The following is a 16,226-nucleotide window of genomic DNA, read 5'->3' on the forward strand; positions in this document are numbered from 1 at the left end:
GATGTTTGGAAGTCCATGTCCTGTGTCGCAGATTCTTCGAGATCCGTCTGGAGCCTCGAAAATGCAGACTGGCAAAGATGCTTTTGGTGCCTGTTTCATCAGGGTGGTCACTCCTTGACCACAAGGGAGATGTCGTCCATCTTCCAGTCGAAATCGAATGTCGAAGGTCCAGGATATATGTTTCAGAGTTTCGTCCAGGGTAATCTAAAGTCCTAGGGACTGGGATCCTATACCTATACTAAGTTTAGGGGTTGGACTAACTTTAAGGTCCCTCCTATGGGTGGACCTGGGATGGGGGGGGGGTTACACTCCTTCTCCTTTGTCCAGTTTCACGCCAGAGCTGGGGCTGAGTGCCCCAGCAACTGGTTTGAACTGGGAAATGCATGGAGCACCTAGTGTGCCTCAGGCAGTGTCTGGAAAGCATTCACTCCCTGCCCCAATACATAAAGAGCCTGTCTGGGGAGGTGCCAGCACCTCCCTGGGCAGGAAACCTATTGTCCAGGCCTCCCCTGCCGGAGTTTCATCCAGCAGCAGGAGGTCAGACTCGTGTCAGTGGCAGCAGCATCCATTTTGTGATGCTGAGGCTCTGTTTAACTTTAACCGGGTAAACCAGTAACTACATGTCTTCTCCCTCTAGAAGGGTGGAATGCTACCCCCGCCACCAGGACTGGCAGGGGGGTAGCATTCCAAAGTGTTGGACACCTTACACGACATGTTTTGATAAAGCCAAACCAAAGTTAGCATTAACCGCAAGGATTATAATGCACTTAAGAGTATATGGTATGGCTATATCATAGAACAGCTATAAGGTGATGGTTCTGAAAGCTGCAGAGGGGCTCAGCTCATGCTAGGGCACCCTCTCACATAACATCAAGCACTCTGCCTCCAGGATTGTCAAGGCCTGCCATATGAGTGACTTATAGGTGTATATGTGTCCATATGTATATAGAGATATAGCTATACTATATCTAAGTAAGGGGAGATTACACCACCTTACCCGGGCTGTGTGAACAGACCTGTGGTGTCAGTTTGGAAGGCAAACCAGGGGTGGCACAATACATGCTGCAGCCCCTGGTATGCCTAGGGTGCACCTATGCCCTGGGTACCTATGGTACACTATACAGGGGCTCACAAGGGTGACCCAGTAACCAATCTGGTATGTACCTAAAGTACATGGTATCAATTTAGAGAGAGAACAGCTGGGCTGTGGGCCTGATTAGCAGGTCCACAGCCACACTAAAGTAAAAAAAAAACAGAGAATCACAGCTAAAAGTGGGGTTAACCATAGAAAGCAGACCCTACTCTCCTACAGGGGGAGCTGTGTTAGCAATAATTTAAGATTTAAAAAACACCTGCTACAGAGTTCCTTGTGCGTCCAACTTTCAGGCAGCAACAAAAATGTCAAGATAACTTGTTTTTAATGATACTTGTAAAGAGAGAGATTGAGTTCTGTCTAGTGTCAGTTTTCACTCGCCATAAAGTAGGGCAGAGGGTTAATATGCCTGCTCCAAGGAACAGATCTATATGTTATGTTGATAGCTGAGTGGATTAGTGAAGCCAGTCATTACCAGGTATTTAAAACAAGTGAAATGTATGTAAGAGAGAGGCAATGGAGAGATGTGGAACCAGCACTTTTGCTGGGGGGTAGTGAGGGAGTCAGAGGGAGAGGTCTTTGGAGGGGTGGAGCACCAAAAATGATTGTCGCACTGGGCACCACGAGTGCTAAAGCTGGCCCTGAATGTATGCCTGGTGAAAATGCATGGCCTTAAAAATATATAGGGAGGCATAGGAAGCAACTGAACAATACTAGGTAGTGAGACGATCCGTGGGGATTGGCAGAGTGACCTGTGAATGAGGGATCCTGTAGATACAGGGACGTAGCTACTTCGCTGATGCATGGATACTCAAATACACTGCGGTCTTGTTGCTTGTGATAACAGAGGGAAACATATATAGTACTCCATTCGCCCTGAATCACTGTATCACAATATATATAATCAAGAACAATATTCTCTTGTTTGGATTTTTTGTCTAATGTGCCATATTTGCTATAATCTGCTGTGTTAAACAAAAATGCCTGGTTTGATGCCGTTCGTGAATCTAATATAGTGACTGTCTCATCCCAAACCTCATTCTACTACTATAATCTCTAAAATAAAAATTTCTAGACTTCTCCCTCCTCTATCCCTCCTTACATCATCCCAAAACTAGTTTTATTACAACGTTCGCCTAAACAACCCTTTCTAAAGACTTCCCTCATGTATCCCTCCTTATACTGCAATTTCCCTAATCCATTTCTAGAGACTCGTCCCTCCTACATCTTCCCTTTACTCATCCCAAACCTCCTCCTACTACTATGATCTCCCAATAAACACTTTCTAGAATGTTTCCCGGTTTGCATCAGGTGTGAGGCTCCAGACTGCTCCCAACCAAGAGACTCGGACAAAAGGAGGCCTGATGACCCTTCAAATTCAGCCTTTGTTATGGGCCCAGCAGGATTCTGGAATAAGAATGACCCCCCCCCCCCCCCCCCCTGGTGGAAGTGAAGGTCCCAGACCAGTCTTCCCTTGGGGCTACTCGCGCAATGGGCGGAAGGACAAGGTGGGGGAGGGATTAGAATATTAGGGAAGGGGAGGGAGTTGGGAATGTATATAAGGTGTCAGGAGAGGAGCATCTGGCCTCTTTCTGACACCTTAGCACCACCAGTGGGGGCGGGGGGATTTAGAGTAAAAAGTTTGTCCCCTCACCCACCCTACAGGTTTCAGATGGAGGGCATTGGATTGGATCGGTCTTAGCATGCCAGTTTAGGGCAGGTTGCAGAGTAGCGACGTTACGATACTTTGGAGGGGTGGTGAGTCACATACAGGTGGATCTACCCCTCGGGGTGGGAGAACGGTACACAGGTGAGTGATAGCGGGGCGTGGAGGCAATGAGCAATGAAGGAAAGTCAACAGAGGATACTTGGAGGACAAGTGAAGGTGAGAATGGGGAGAGGAAGGAGGTCACTGGTGAATTGGAAAGAGTCAAACAGGTAAGATGGTGTTGAGAAGGCTGAAGGCAGAATGTGCCGGTATGGGATGGGAAAAATATATTTCTTGCATTTATGTACTGTTAATAAAGTCTAAATGATTGTAACCTTGTCCTAATAAAATGGCCTTTTACACTTCAAGTAACAGCGTGGAGTGGTGTTATTGCACGAAGCCCCGGTCCCCACCTCCACCTTGTTGCTTGTTGCAGATGGAAAGCAAACAACGTGCAGGCGCTGTTGAAAGTGCCCCGGTGTTTGGAAATTACACTGGGACGAGGTCAGTTTATTATTCAGTGGGGCTCAAATTCTTGGCAAGGTGGACGTCGTTCACCCTGTGAAAAAGTGGGTGGACGCCGTCCACCCGCGTGTACTCCCGACTCGTGCCCTGTATAAATACAATTACAATTAACTACGTCATTAACATGCATGGTACAATCACAGCTCCCGCCATCCTCAGCCTGTTCCCGAACTGGGCAACGTTTAAAATAGCTTAATACCAACTAGGCGATTACATAAAACACTTCACTGTCCGAGAAAGAACACAAAACTAGCAGCGCCGCTCGGGTATTTATAACTCCAAAGATTTCGAGTGTGTCACGGATGTGCTAACTCGGGGCAGATTTTCTTGTTTTGATTCACCCTCCCCGCAGCTGTCTTAGATCAGAGGTTCCTCTGCTGGAGGAGAAAAGTAGCTCGAGAACTCCGTGGAGCGCAGAACTTGTTCAGCGCCGCTGAAATGCACTCCCATCACTTGCAATTAAATCAGAAAATCACAGAAAGGGAAGGGAGCGAGAGGGGATCCGAAAATACCTCTACGGCGCTCATTAGTCTGCACATAGTTACATTGTGTGGGGCCATTCAGACTTCGCCGCAGCCCTTCTTTTCTCAGCAGCCCCCAACAAAGGCCTTTGATTGCAATTACCGCACTTTGATAAAAGCCAGCGGGCCCTAATGTTCCCTGCTTTTGTGCTTGCAGGCATCCGTATGTTAGACGGGGATGTCACAGACGTCGTGGAGGCGAAGTCGCTTGGCGTGCGGCCCGACTACATTGACATTTACAGCGCGAGCTGGGGGCCCGACGACGACGGCAAGACAGTGGACGGGCCCGGCCCGCTGGCCAAGCACGCCTTCGAGCAAGGCATTAAAAAGGTGAGCGTGGAAAAGAGAAAAAGACACACTGGAGGGGGGCGGGGGGCGGGGGAAACTGACTGCGCGGGGAGGATTGGTTTCTGCGTGATTATTAGGCTGGTGGTCGCCGTCTTGGCTCGTGTTCTACATGGTCCTATAGGCAATGCTCTCATGATCGTGCTCCCTTTACAGGTGGGAAATGTATACATAATTTGTATTTGCTGCGTGCCACCCCGCTCCCAGAACACGGTGCCAGGCCAGGCGTCCATGCTGGTTGTCTGGAGTACCATTACACTCATGAGTAGAAACACTTGTCATTTGCAGTGTGTAGAAACAAAAGAAATGTGCTTTGAAGCGCTATATCATATCTAGTGTTGTGAAGAACCGCCTGTTCCTATTGTGAGCCATTAGCTCTTTGAAGGTTGCAAGGATGGTTGCAGACTGCTATAGGTTCTAACTGGCCCATAATCCCCCGATCTTTTCACGCTTCTTCTTTAGCGCCTCCCACATAGACATTGGTACATTCACCCAGGAGGAGTAGTACCGCTCCCTGGTGAGCTCGAGGTAGTGTTTCATTTAGACGATCTGGAGGTTTTTGCCTCATAAATTGAAAGTTGATGCTGCTTGTGACTGCAGATGTGTTGTGAGAAGGAGAGCTCTGGGCCAGCACAGACCCCAAGCGTGTCTGTTTCGGGGCGAGATCAAGGTTTTATGTCAATTCTTTTTTACACCAAGGGACTTTCACTGAGCTTAGAGGTGGGCCTCTGCTAAGCGGGTTCTCAGTCAATAAACATATATTAGAGATTACTTAAATCTGTTTAGAGATTCTCAATTGTTCCCCAGTCACATGTGGGCCCTGCCGAGAGCAGCATCTTTTAATTCCATTACAAAAGGTAGCTTTCAATCCACTATAGGGATCAACCCAGTTCGCACCCCATTTTTCCACATTGTCTAGGAGAGTCTCTTGGGCCACCATGCTGTTTTATGCAGACAGGTCTAGCAGGGCAAGAACTTTAGACTCTTCTATGTCCATGGACAGCAGGATGTTTCCTCTAACATCGGTCAGAGTGAAGCTTCTTCTTTTGGCCTAAGTTCTCAATAGTCGCTCAAGTGCAATGTGGCTTGTTTTCTGATGGTGCTGGAGTCTGCACACAGCCTTATCCTCTATGATCTTGCATGGAAGTTGGATGACATTTGCTCAGACCTCTGGACATCCACTTTGGTATTTAAAAATTAAGTTGAAATATTCTGCTTAGTATCTCCAAGTTTACCCCGAAGGCAGAAACCAGTTAACCGTTCAACAATATATGTATTAAGATAGTATTATGGTACCTAATTATGACTCTTGGAAGGGTGGAAGGGTTCAGTGGGAATGTAAGACACTGTGATCTTCCCTCTTATTTGAAACACCTGGTGCGATTCATCGAAAGAACAATGAAACAAAGCCTGTGACTTCAATGATAAGATGGGGTTAAAAAGAGATTTTTGTTGGGGTTGTCCTGAATAGTTCTCTAAAAGTTCTTTATCTTTACCCTAACGAAGAATAGAAGATGTTTACAATGTTGGAGATAATCTTGCTGAGCATTCTTGGTTGCTTATGCCTTAGCAATCTAGCTGCCTACACAATGTGCTGTGCAGTAGTTTAGCCACTGGGCAATTGCGCTAGCCAGCACTGGAGCTGTCCAGATCGGCTTAGCTTTATAAGATTTGGGGCTGCCCTTTTGAATATAAATATCTCTCAAAGGACTTTAGAAAAAAAAATGTGGCCTTATGCGGAAAGGGTGCAAGACTAATTGTACATTGCACTGCACATTCTGTCTATGAGAACGATTTGGCAGAATTGCTAAGAAGAGATTATCTGCATTGCGTTTATAACTTCTTTATTCCTCTGAGTTTTAGGATTCGGTTTGACTTATCAAGCACATCCCAGCTGTAGATGAGAACACGATCCTAAGCGTGGTTCCAAAGACAGAGGCCCAGATTCACAGAAAGGTTTCTCTAAGAATGCGTGACTCATTTCTGACTTACTCCTGAAACTCCTTGAGCAAACAGCACTTATGAAAAAAAGCTTTGTGGATCAGACCGTTTGAAAACAGTGAAATTCTGCCAAGTTTTTACTAACCTCAGAGTCCGTTCCTCTGCCAGACAGGCAACTGACCGATCACCCGCCCGCACATAGAGCGTAAACTCACCTGCATCTCTCACAACTTCCTCAAAGGTGTGTGAAAATGTTCCTATTTCACTTGAAGCACACTGGTGGAATCCGGGCAATAATAATATCTATCTTTTCATTTGTTACTTCAGATGGATTTTTAATGTTTCTAAGCACTATAAATTATAAGAGTTAGGATTATCCAATTTAAAGGTACCCCATAAACCAGCCACAGAATGGTGGATGGCTGTTTTGCCTTTGGTGTGATATGAGCTTTTGACCATCAAAATTCAACAGATGTTAGTGACAAGAACCAACTCTTGTCATCTTGCCAGCATCTAGCCTTCTTCATCTCATTATGTGAACTCATTTTGCTATGATCTGATGAGTTAAGGGGCTGTTCTCATAATGTTTCAGGTTAAAAAGCAGTGAAATTGTTTCAGCGGAAAACCACAACCTGTTATTCCTACCCAACAGGCTAACCAACACACACTTATGGGAATTGTTTTGTATTCCTTCTTTTTCCTTAAGTAGACCTACGATACACACATTGTTCCACTGTGATTAGTATTTCAAATAAGATGTTATGTTATGTTACTGCCATTTGTATAGCGCAACAGCTGCCCCAGCAAAGGGGCGTCCCAGCGCTGTCAGCAGAACCACAAGCAAAGAAAGAAGGCAGAAACTACACAGTGGGAAAAAGATGTGTTTTTATGGCCTCCCTAAAAGCCAGATAGTTAGTATGGCTTCGGATGTGACCGGGCAGTGAATTCCAAAGAAGAGATGCCCTGCTGCGGAAAGAACGACCTCCTGCCCGCACTCTTCGAAACCTTGGGACCCTCACCAAGTGCTGGCCCAGTGAGCGAAGCTGGCGGGTGGGGACGTAGGGGATGACTAGGTTAGCCAGGAACCCAGGGGTGTTGAATTTTAGGGCTTTAAAGGTGATGCAAAGCGCCTTAAATTCAATTCTCCTAGCCACCGGTAGCCAGTGTAGCCGATGGATAGTGGCTGACACCGAGAAAGACCTGCACAGGCCAATCAGCAATCTGGCTGCTGCGTTCTGTACCCGTTGGAGCCGAGCAATCTCGACCTTATTAGCCCCCAGATACAGAGAGCAGGCATAATCCAGTCTAGACATTATGGCCGCCTGAACAATAGTTTGGTGCGTAGGGGGATCGAAGAACCCCAGTAGAGGGCTAAGTCCCCGTAGGAGCCCAAAGCAGGTCCCGGCAACCTTTTTTGTTTGGACTTGATAGCTGAGCGATGAGTCCAACCACACCCCCAAGTTTTTAACGGCTAACTTAGGAGGGGGGGGCGCTACCCAGGCTTTTTGGCCACCACTGTTCACTCCATAGACCATGGTCCTTTCCCACCAACAACACTTCTGATTTACTACCATTCACCTGGAGGCAGTTGTCGGTCATCCATTCAGTGACCACCGCCAAATCGCCCTGAAATTTCAGGGCGTCCCTCTTGGTGTTACTAGAGAGTGCCACCACCAGCTGTGTGTCGTCGGCATAGGAGACCATGGTCAGTCCCCTGTTTCTAGCCACTGCAGCCAGCAGTTGGACATAGAGATTGAATAAGAGGGGACTGAGGGAGGAACCTTGTGGCACGTCTTGTTTAATGGAGTGGGTGCCTGAGACAAATGGGGAAACACTGACCATAAATGACCTCTCTCTGAGGAATGAAGTGAACCACTTCAAGGCTGAGCCGACAATCCCCGCCTCCGCCAGACGTTGAAGCAAAATGGCGTGGGACACTGTGTCAAATGCAGCGCTGAGATCCAGCAGGATCAGCGCCAACGTTTGCCCAGCGTCCAAAGCAGACCAGAGGTGTTCTGTCACAACCAGGAGAGCCGACTCCGTGCTGTGACCAGGTCAAAACCCATTCTGGGAGGGGTCCAGCAGGTTATTCATGGCCAGAAAGTCAGACAGAAGTGACTTAACGTGCGCCTCCGTGATCTTAGCTACCCATGGGAGTAGCGAAATGGGACGATAGTTTTCAGGCTTTCTCAGGTCCAACGAGGGCTTTTTAAGTAATGGTAGCACCTTAGCATGTTTCCACACCTTGTGCACAGTGGCGGTGGAAAGCGACATGTTGATTATCTGCTTCAAGGAAGGCAAGATCGTGGGCAACACCCTTCTAAATTGCTCTGGTTTCAGAGGATCCGCAGGTGAGCCAGATTTAATTTTCCCGCAGAGGACTTGCAGTTGGTCTGTGGAGATAGGTGCCAGCGACCCTGCCCCTAGAGGGATGGTAGCGGTGGCAGGGAAAGACCTATAGATGTCATCTACCTTCTTAATAAAGAAAGAGGCAAGGTCCTCACATTGCTCGTCGGACTGTATTTTCTGCTCTACATTGATCTGCTGTTGTTTAAGGTTGGCAAGTATCGAAAATATACTCATTGCCAGGTTATCACTGTTGCGTATTAGATCTGCATAGAATGACATGCATACCGATTGGATGGCCTTGTGGTAGCCTTTTACTGCTGTTTGATTGATAGATATCTTTCGCATTGGTATTAAAATCCCTTCTCCAAGTACGTTCCAGCCTTTTAAAGCTCTCTGCGCAGGTCAGCCAACTTGCTATTATACCAAGGGTTGGATCGAGTCCTACGGTTCAGAGACAGTTTCTCAGGAATGAGACCATTTAGGGGCTTGCTTATCTAATCTATTAGGTCCCTATAAGCCTCATCAGTATCATTATAGAGACTCAGACACGTAGTAGACAATCGGCGCTGGAAAGCGTCCCAGTCAAGCTTATGCCAAGGGCGTTTGAGTGAGGATGTCTGGTCCTGGCTCCGTGAGGGTGATATCTCCTGAAGGGACATAGGAACCAAAAATTGATCAGACATCCCATAGGCATAGAGGTCAGGGCAGTGAGTGAGGGTATGTTGGTAAAGACTGGATCCAACAGATGACCAGCTACATGGGTGGGGCCGGATACCAGTTGTATTAGTTGTCAAGCTGCCATATCTGCAATAAAATTAGCCACCTCAGGGTCATCACTTTTCTCTAAGTGGATATTCAAATCCCCTGTGATTGTAAAGTTGGCAGTATTAACAGCAAGCGTACTGACCGCCTTCACAAGTGCATCCCTAAACACAACAGATGGCCCAGGGGGCCTATAGATCAGAAGCCCTGACATTGTATAGTTAGCACTAAATGTGACCGTAAAAAGGGCACATTCACATCCAGATATGGATTGCCTAGTAAATGCACAGGGGTAGACCGATTTATAGATCACCGCAATACCCCCTGTCCTGGTCACCCTATTGTTATGTTATGTTATCCGGATTTATTACGCGCACAGATGCCCCAGCAAAGGGGCGTCCTGGCGCGAGAACAGAACCTTAAAACCGGACAGAGAGAGAGAAACACAACACATCACAGCAGAACTAAGGAGCTAAAGGAAAGAGGAAGGTTTTAACCGCCTTCCTAAAAGCGAAGAGCCCCTCGATGGCACGAATATGAGCAGGCAAGGAGTTCCATAACTTGGCAGCAAGGACTTGAAAAGAGCGTCCGCCAATCCTGGATCTCTTAAAACGGGGAACTGTGGCAAGATGGAGAGCAGAGGACCTCAGAGTGCGAGCTGGCACATAGGGAGAGATAAGATGCTGAAGAATCTGAGAGGAAGAAAGTTTAAGGATTTTGAAGGTCAAAATCAAAGATTTAAACTTTATTCTCTGTGCCACTGGGAGCCAATGGAGATTGTAAATGGTTTTCCTAGCTGAGCAAAATTTGGGCAAGCCAACCAGAGCCCTGGCGGCAGCATTCTGGACGCGTTGAAGGCGAAAGAGCTCAGCCTGATTGACTCCAAGAAAAAGAGAGCTAGCATAATCCAGTTTGGACAGGATCATGGCTTGCATGATGAGTTGACGAGTGGGAGCGTCAAAATATTTAAAGGTGGACCGAAGCTGACGCAAAATCCCAAAACAGGATGCAGCAGTCTTTTTAGTATGAGTGGAGAAGCTCAATAGGGAGTCAAACCACACCCCAAGATTTTTTACTTCAGTAACAGGGGTAGGAGTGGGGCCGAGCTCTTGAGGCCACCAGCTATCGCCCCACAGATGAATTTGTTTCCCCACAATGAGCACCTCGGTTTTCTTAGCGTTCAATTGCAGGAAATTGTCATTCATCCAGTGGGCCACAGATATAAGTCCCTCACGGAACTTAGCTGCCTCGAGATCGGAGGCCCCACTAATCGCAACCGCCAGCTGAGTGTCGTCTGCGTAGGACACGATGGAGAGGTTCCCACGCATGGCGACATCAGCTAGCGGCTGGACATAAAGATTAAATAGGGTGGGGCTTAAAGCCGATCCCTGTGGTACTCCCTGGGCAATCGCATGTGGTTTAGATTCGAAGGGGGGAGTGATGACCCTGAAGGAGCGATCAGATAGAAAAGATCTGAACCATTCAAGAGCCAACTTATCCACCCCAGCCTCAACCAGACGTTCGAGTAAAATGTCATGGGAGACAGTGTCAAAGGCGGCACTTAGATCGAGAAGCACAAGTGCCGCCGTGTGACCCGAATCCACCAACATGCGAAGGTGTTCAGCCATGTACAGGAGCGCAGTCTCGGTACTGTGACCGGGCCTAAAGCCATTCTGCGTAGGATCTAAAATATTCGCAGAATGGAGATGGTTTGCTAGAATGGTATTTACGTGAGCCTCAGTCAGCTTGGCAGCCCACGGGAGGAGAGAAATGGGACGGTAGCTTTCAGCTTTTTCGGGGTCTAAAGTAGGTTTCTTCAGAATAGGGATTACCTGTGCCTGTTTCCAGGCACAAGGTACAGAACCCGAAGACAGAGACAGATTAATAAGCTCACAAAGCGGGGGAAGACAGAAAGAAGGAGATTCCCTGAATTGTGAGGGCCGCAGAGGGTCTTTAGGCGAGCCTGATTTCACTCTGATAACAAGTTTATCAAACTCCTCCATAGAGAGCTCTGGGAAATAGGATAATGACATAGAGGTTTTAGCAGTAGCTGTAATACACTGCCGAGGGCCAGTAGGGTTGGAAAAAGCACGATAAATACCTTCCACTTTATTAATGAAAAAAGTAGCCAAATCCTCGCAATGGGAGGGAGAGCAGATCACAGTAGTAGAAGTTCTACAGGTGGCAAGATCTTTCAGTGCTTTGAAAATAAGTTTGCTAGGGTTGTTGCTAGCACTGAACTCACGAGAGAAATACGATGCCCAGGCCCTACAGATGGCTCTATGATATTTCTTGGTGGTAGCGCGGTACAAAACTTTGCTGACCGAATCATATGACTTACGCCACAGTCTTTCGGCTTGTTTACAAGATTTTTTTAGTAGTCGAAGAGCGTCATCATACCAGGGACTGGAATGGATGCGCTGTTGTTTGGTCAGAGTGAGGGGAATAAGTTTGTCCAACGCGTTGGTGAGCCAGCTACAATAGGAGTTGTAGCGGATTCCACATCTGTAAAAGGGGCCAAAGGGGCCTCGCCTAACAACTGATGAAAATCATTGAGTTTCAACTTTTTCCAAGAGCGCCGGAGAATGGCAGGAGTGGAGGCAACTACAGGAGGATCTTCAAGGAGAAGATGACATTCAATTAGGTGGTGGTCTGTCCAGGCCATGGGTCTAGGAGGTAGTACTTTGGCCGATGTTATTGAAGTAAAAAAAGGATCTAGGATATGACCACCAATGTGTGTATCATGTTGAACTAATTGAAAGAGTTGGAGAGCCTCCAAGTCAGCACAGGTACTACTGGCTACCGAGGGACAAGGAGAGTCAAAATGCAAATTGAGATCCCCGATAATATTAAAATTAGCAGTTTTCAAGACCAGAGAGCTAACTACATCGGGGAGGGCGGCTCTAAAAGCAGCATCGGGGCCCGGAGGCCGGTAAATAAGTAAACCAGAGAAGGTAAAGTGCGGATTGACAGAAACTGAAAAATAGGCACTTTCACATCCCGCGATATCCATGGCCTTCCATGTACATGGATACCTAGTTTTAATCGCGGCAGCGATGCCGCCTCCTCTGGAGTCACGATTAAGAGTATAAATAGTATAGTCTGGGGGGAGTGCAGAATTGATGGCAACTGATGCGTCATTGTGTAGCCAGGTTTCTGACATGAAAAGAATGTCAGGGGCCTCATCGAGTAGATCATAGACATCGAGATGGTGTTTGACCAAAGATCTAACATTAAGATGAAAGATCTTAAAAGTTGTAGGCTCTGATGACACACCAAGGGCAGGGCAAAGAATAGAAATAGGGGTCGGCGTAGGAAGCGAAAAGGAATAGTCGGGACAAGTAAAAGGGCCAAGCAAAGGATGAAGGGAGTGGTCAAAACAAGAGCCAGAAATTGGGCGAAAAAATAATAAATCGGTTCTAGAGTACATGGCTGGAGTAGTATTACAATGCAACAGATAACAAGTATACGTACCGGCCAAGAGCAGAGCCCTGCCCTAGCGCCTCCTTAGCGCTGACGGGCGCAGACGGGCAGGACTCTGGCACGACTCAGGCGCAGAGAAGGCGCGAGCCGCTGCGCGTCACCGCTGCGTGTCACCGCTGCGCACTAGTGCAAAGCTTAAGTAGGGCGGGCGGAGGAGGGCCTCAAGGCTAGAGCGCTCGGTCCTGCGCCTCTAGGACGGCACGTCCTCACCCAAGATGGCGCCTATGCAAATACCGGCGAGCTAGGAAGCCCACGGAGCCCAGACCCGCTAAGTAGCGGTGCGGGAGACAATTATATGCAAGTGGGGGTCAAGAGTCCCTATTAAAATCAGGGTAAAAGTAAAAGAAAATTAACAAAAATAGAAAAATGCGGTAAGTTAAAAGCGCGAAGCGCTGAGCAGCGATGTGTTGCAGCGTCAGGGTCTCAGCCACGCTGTTCGTCCAGGAGAGTTCTAGCAGGCCAGATAATAATCAGCCTTAAGTAGGGCGGGCGGAGGAGGGCCGCAAGGCTAGAGCGCTCGGTCCTGCGCCTCTAGGACGGCACGTCCTCACCCAAGATGGCGCCTATGCAAATACCGGCGAGCTAGGAAGCCCACGGAGCCCAGACCCGCTAAGTAGCGGTGCGGGAGACAATTATGTGCAAGTGGGGGCCAAGAGTCCCTATTAAAATCAGGGTAAAAGTAAAAGAAAATTAACAAAAATAGAAAAATGCGGTAAGTTAAAAGCGCGAAGTGCTGAGCAGCGATGTGTTGCAGCGTCAGGGTCTCAGCCACACTATTGGGGGTGAGAATGCTATAACCGGATGGGAGTGCTAGACCAGGCTCAGTCATGTCGTCCAAGAGCCATGTCTTGGTAAGAAAGAGGACATCTGGCATGGAGTCCGCCAATAAATCGTAGATGTCAGCATAGTGTTTGGCTAACGATCGACTATTGAGGTTGAAAATCTTTATGGCCTTCTCGGACAGTAGATGGTCACCACTTGTGGTCAGCGTGGAAATAGTACTGAATCCACAGCTCGGGCAACACAGAGGCCCCTCCATCATAACCTTACAGCACTGTCCACAATTACTCCCCCTCCCCCATAGGCTAACAACTCTTTCTTAGTGTAGGTCAGCTCAGCTTTATTAAAACTGGCAGCATGTCCGGCGGCGAACTGGCGTGGACAGGCGCAGACAGGCTTGCCTTTGGCGCACCCGCTGCACATAGTGCGATGCATCTGGATTGAAAGGTGCCGGGTAATCAGCTGATTGGAGCGTGCACTGGAAGTGACAGCCCCTTCCTCTAGCGTGTGACCGTCCCTCCACACAAACCGAAGAATCGGCGGTGGACCGGGGACTCCATGCAGAAAGGCAGCAAGTGAATAAAAGCACAATTGCAGCGTTTTTAATAAAGATCAGGTAAAGAGCACAAAGCGCAGAAATATATTTAAAAAATAATGCCCAGAGTAGCACAGACTAGTATGCTCAGGAGCCCTTCCCCAGGCGCTCCTAAAATCCTCAAAGTGACAGTGTCAGCCTCTCTCGTGTGCGTCCGCTGCACGTAGCGCGATGCATCTGGGTTTACAGGTGCTGGGTAATCAGCTGGTAGCAGCTGATTGGAGCGTGCACCGGAAGTGACAGCCCCTTCCTCTAGCACGTGACCATCCCTCCAAACAAACCGAAGAATCGGCGGTGGACCTGGGACTCCGTGCAGAAAGGCAGCAAGTGAATAAAAATGACAGTTCCACACTAGTCTTTTGTGCCCCTAGACAACCTGTGCCCATGGCAAGGAGGAAGGAAGTTCCAAACCCCTTTGGGGCTGGAAACCTCTAGACACTTCTCCCACTTCAAAGCTGGCACCAGGTATAGGTAGTGGACCCTCAGACCCAACTCTACAGTCCACATTTGGACCTGTGGAAGACTCAGAAGACTGCTGTGGTGCTCTGCAAGAAGGACTGCTACTCTGCTACCCGAGTGAGAAGGAGCGGACCTGTATCTTGAATGCCGGACCACCAGAGTGACTCCAGGGTTAGTTGGCTGGCCTCCTGATCAGTGCCTCAGGGACAGAAAAGATTCCAAACATCTTGAACCACCTTGCACCTGGACTCTGCTTCCTGTGAATCCTTACCTCTCAAGTGGTGCCTCCCCAATCCTGGACCTTTGGGAGTGGGGTTAAAGATGATCTTCCAGCCCTTTTGTGATTCCCATTGGAACCAACACAAGCAAACACAAAGTAACGCGAAGCTCCGCAAAGCCTTGACGCACAGCGGCCAGCCCTTGAGTATTTGGTTGTGTTACATGATATGGCTATGTGACCATATAATACATTTGCAAAAACGGTCTTGGATCCAGTCAGGCTTGTTTGTAAAACCTTAAACTCAACCTAGGGTAGCTATGGCTTTGAGCAGCAAGGCTTAAACAAAGGAACAAGAGTAAAGCATTTAACAGCACCAAACAAAAAAATAACAAAGCCACACAACATTAAATAAACCGGACACCAATTTATAAACATAGACTATATTTTTATGAATTTTTAGAATGCAAGATGAGCAAAATCCAGCAGAGTATTCCGGAGATGCAATTTTTTTTTAAAGAAAACGTAAATCTCAGTTTAATAGCAAACAAGCACTGGCAACTGTAAAGCTTGTCAACTTTTGAAACGTTAGTAAGAGTTAAATTTGGCTACTCTGGCCTGACTTGGGCAATCAAATCTGAGAGGAGGAAGGTTTGGAGGGAGGGGGGCAATAAGTTGTATTTGGACAGTTAACCAGTGCTGTTGATACCAAAGACTCATGGAATTTTATTGATTGGAATTACTGGCCGGTAAACTAGGTTCCGGTGTTTGGAACACCAAACCACTCATGATCAGAAGGAGCAATATCCTACCCAATGATATCACTTCACCTGACTCGTAATCAGGTGTGAAGTGGGGCCAGAGGTTAAAGGGTAACATTCTGTCATGGTGCATTAGTTCAATCTTTTATGCACCCTTCTTTAACACATGGTTAAAAACAAAGAGTGTTATTAGGGCATTTTGGTACAAAAGGTGGTGGTGATGGACAGAGCATCTGAATCAATCAAACACTCACACCCAGTCAAAAGATCTGGGTTTGATCCATCACCGTTCTTTAGCCCACTCTGCCACCCCAGTTCAGACATGGCTATATGCAAATCAGTCTGACCCTGTGCCTCATGGGAACAGTCCAGCCCGAATTGCCATGCCATGTCTTCCCTGGACCGGAAACAAGCTTCCGAGGACAGGTTGGTCAGATTGGCCAGATGTCCAACTAAGGCTACTCAAAAAGTCACAAGCTCTTACCCATCAACCTAGTTTGCATGGTTCATCATCGGCCTGCTCCTTTCTTCACCCTTCATGTCTTCAAAAGGCTCCAGGTTGTGTTGGAGATCTTGAATGGAATTCTTTTATATGGGTAGGAAAGAGCAGTGACTGAAATAAAATAACCTATAGATGAACTGAGTTACTTTGCTGTTGTCTGGACTGACTGGATTGACAACGATGGT

The 16,226-nt window shown here is 47.6% G+C and overlaps 1 protein-coding gene across 1 annotated transcript in view; it reads left to right on the forward strand.

The window, feature by feature from the left end:
• PCSK6 (proprotein convertase subtilisin/kexin type 6) overlaps positions 1 to 16,226 on the forward strand; it is a 1,486,774-nt gene that overhangs the window by 908,098 nt on the left and 562,450 nt on the right. The window contains exon 7 of the mRNA XM_078683097.1: positions 4,005 to 4,177. Coding sequence (XP_078539223.1) covers positions 4,005 to 4,177 — 173 coding nt within the window. The remainder of the gene's footprint in view (positions 1 to 4,004; positions 4,178 to 16,226) is intronic.

The sequence above is a fragment of the Lissotriton helveticus genome, chromosome 3_1, assembly GCF_964261635.1.
Source record: "Lissotriton helveticus chromosome 3_1, aLisHel1.1, whole genome shotgun sequence".
Classification (NCBI taxonomy): Eukaryota; Metazoa; Chordata; class Amphibia; order Caudata; family Salamandridae; genus Lissotriton; species Lissotriton helveticus.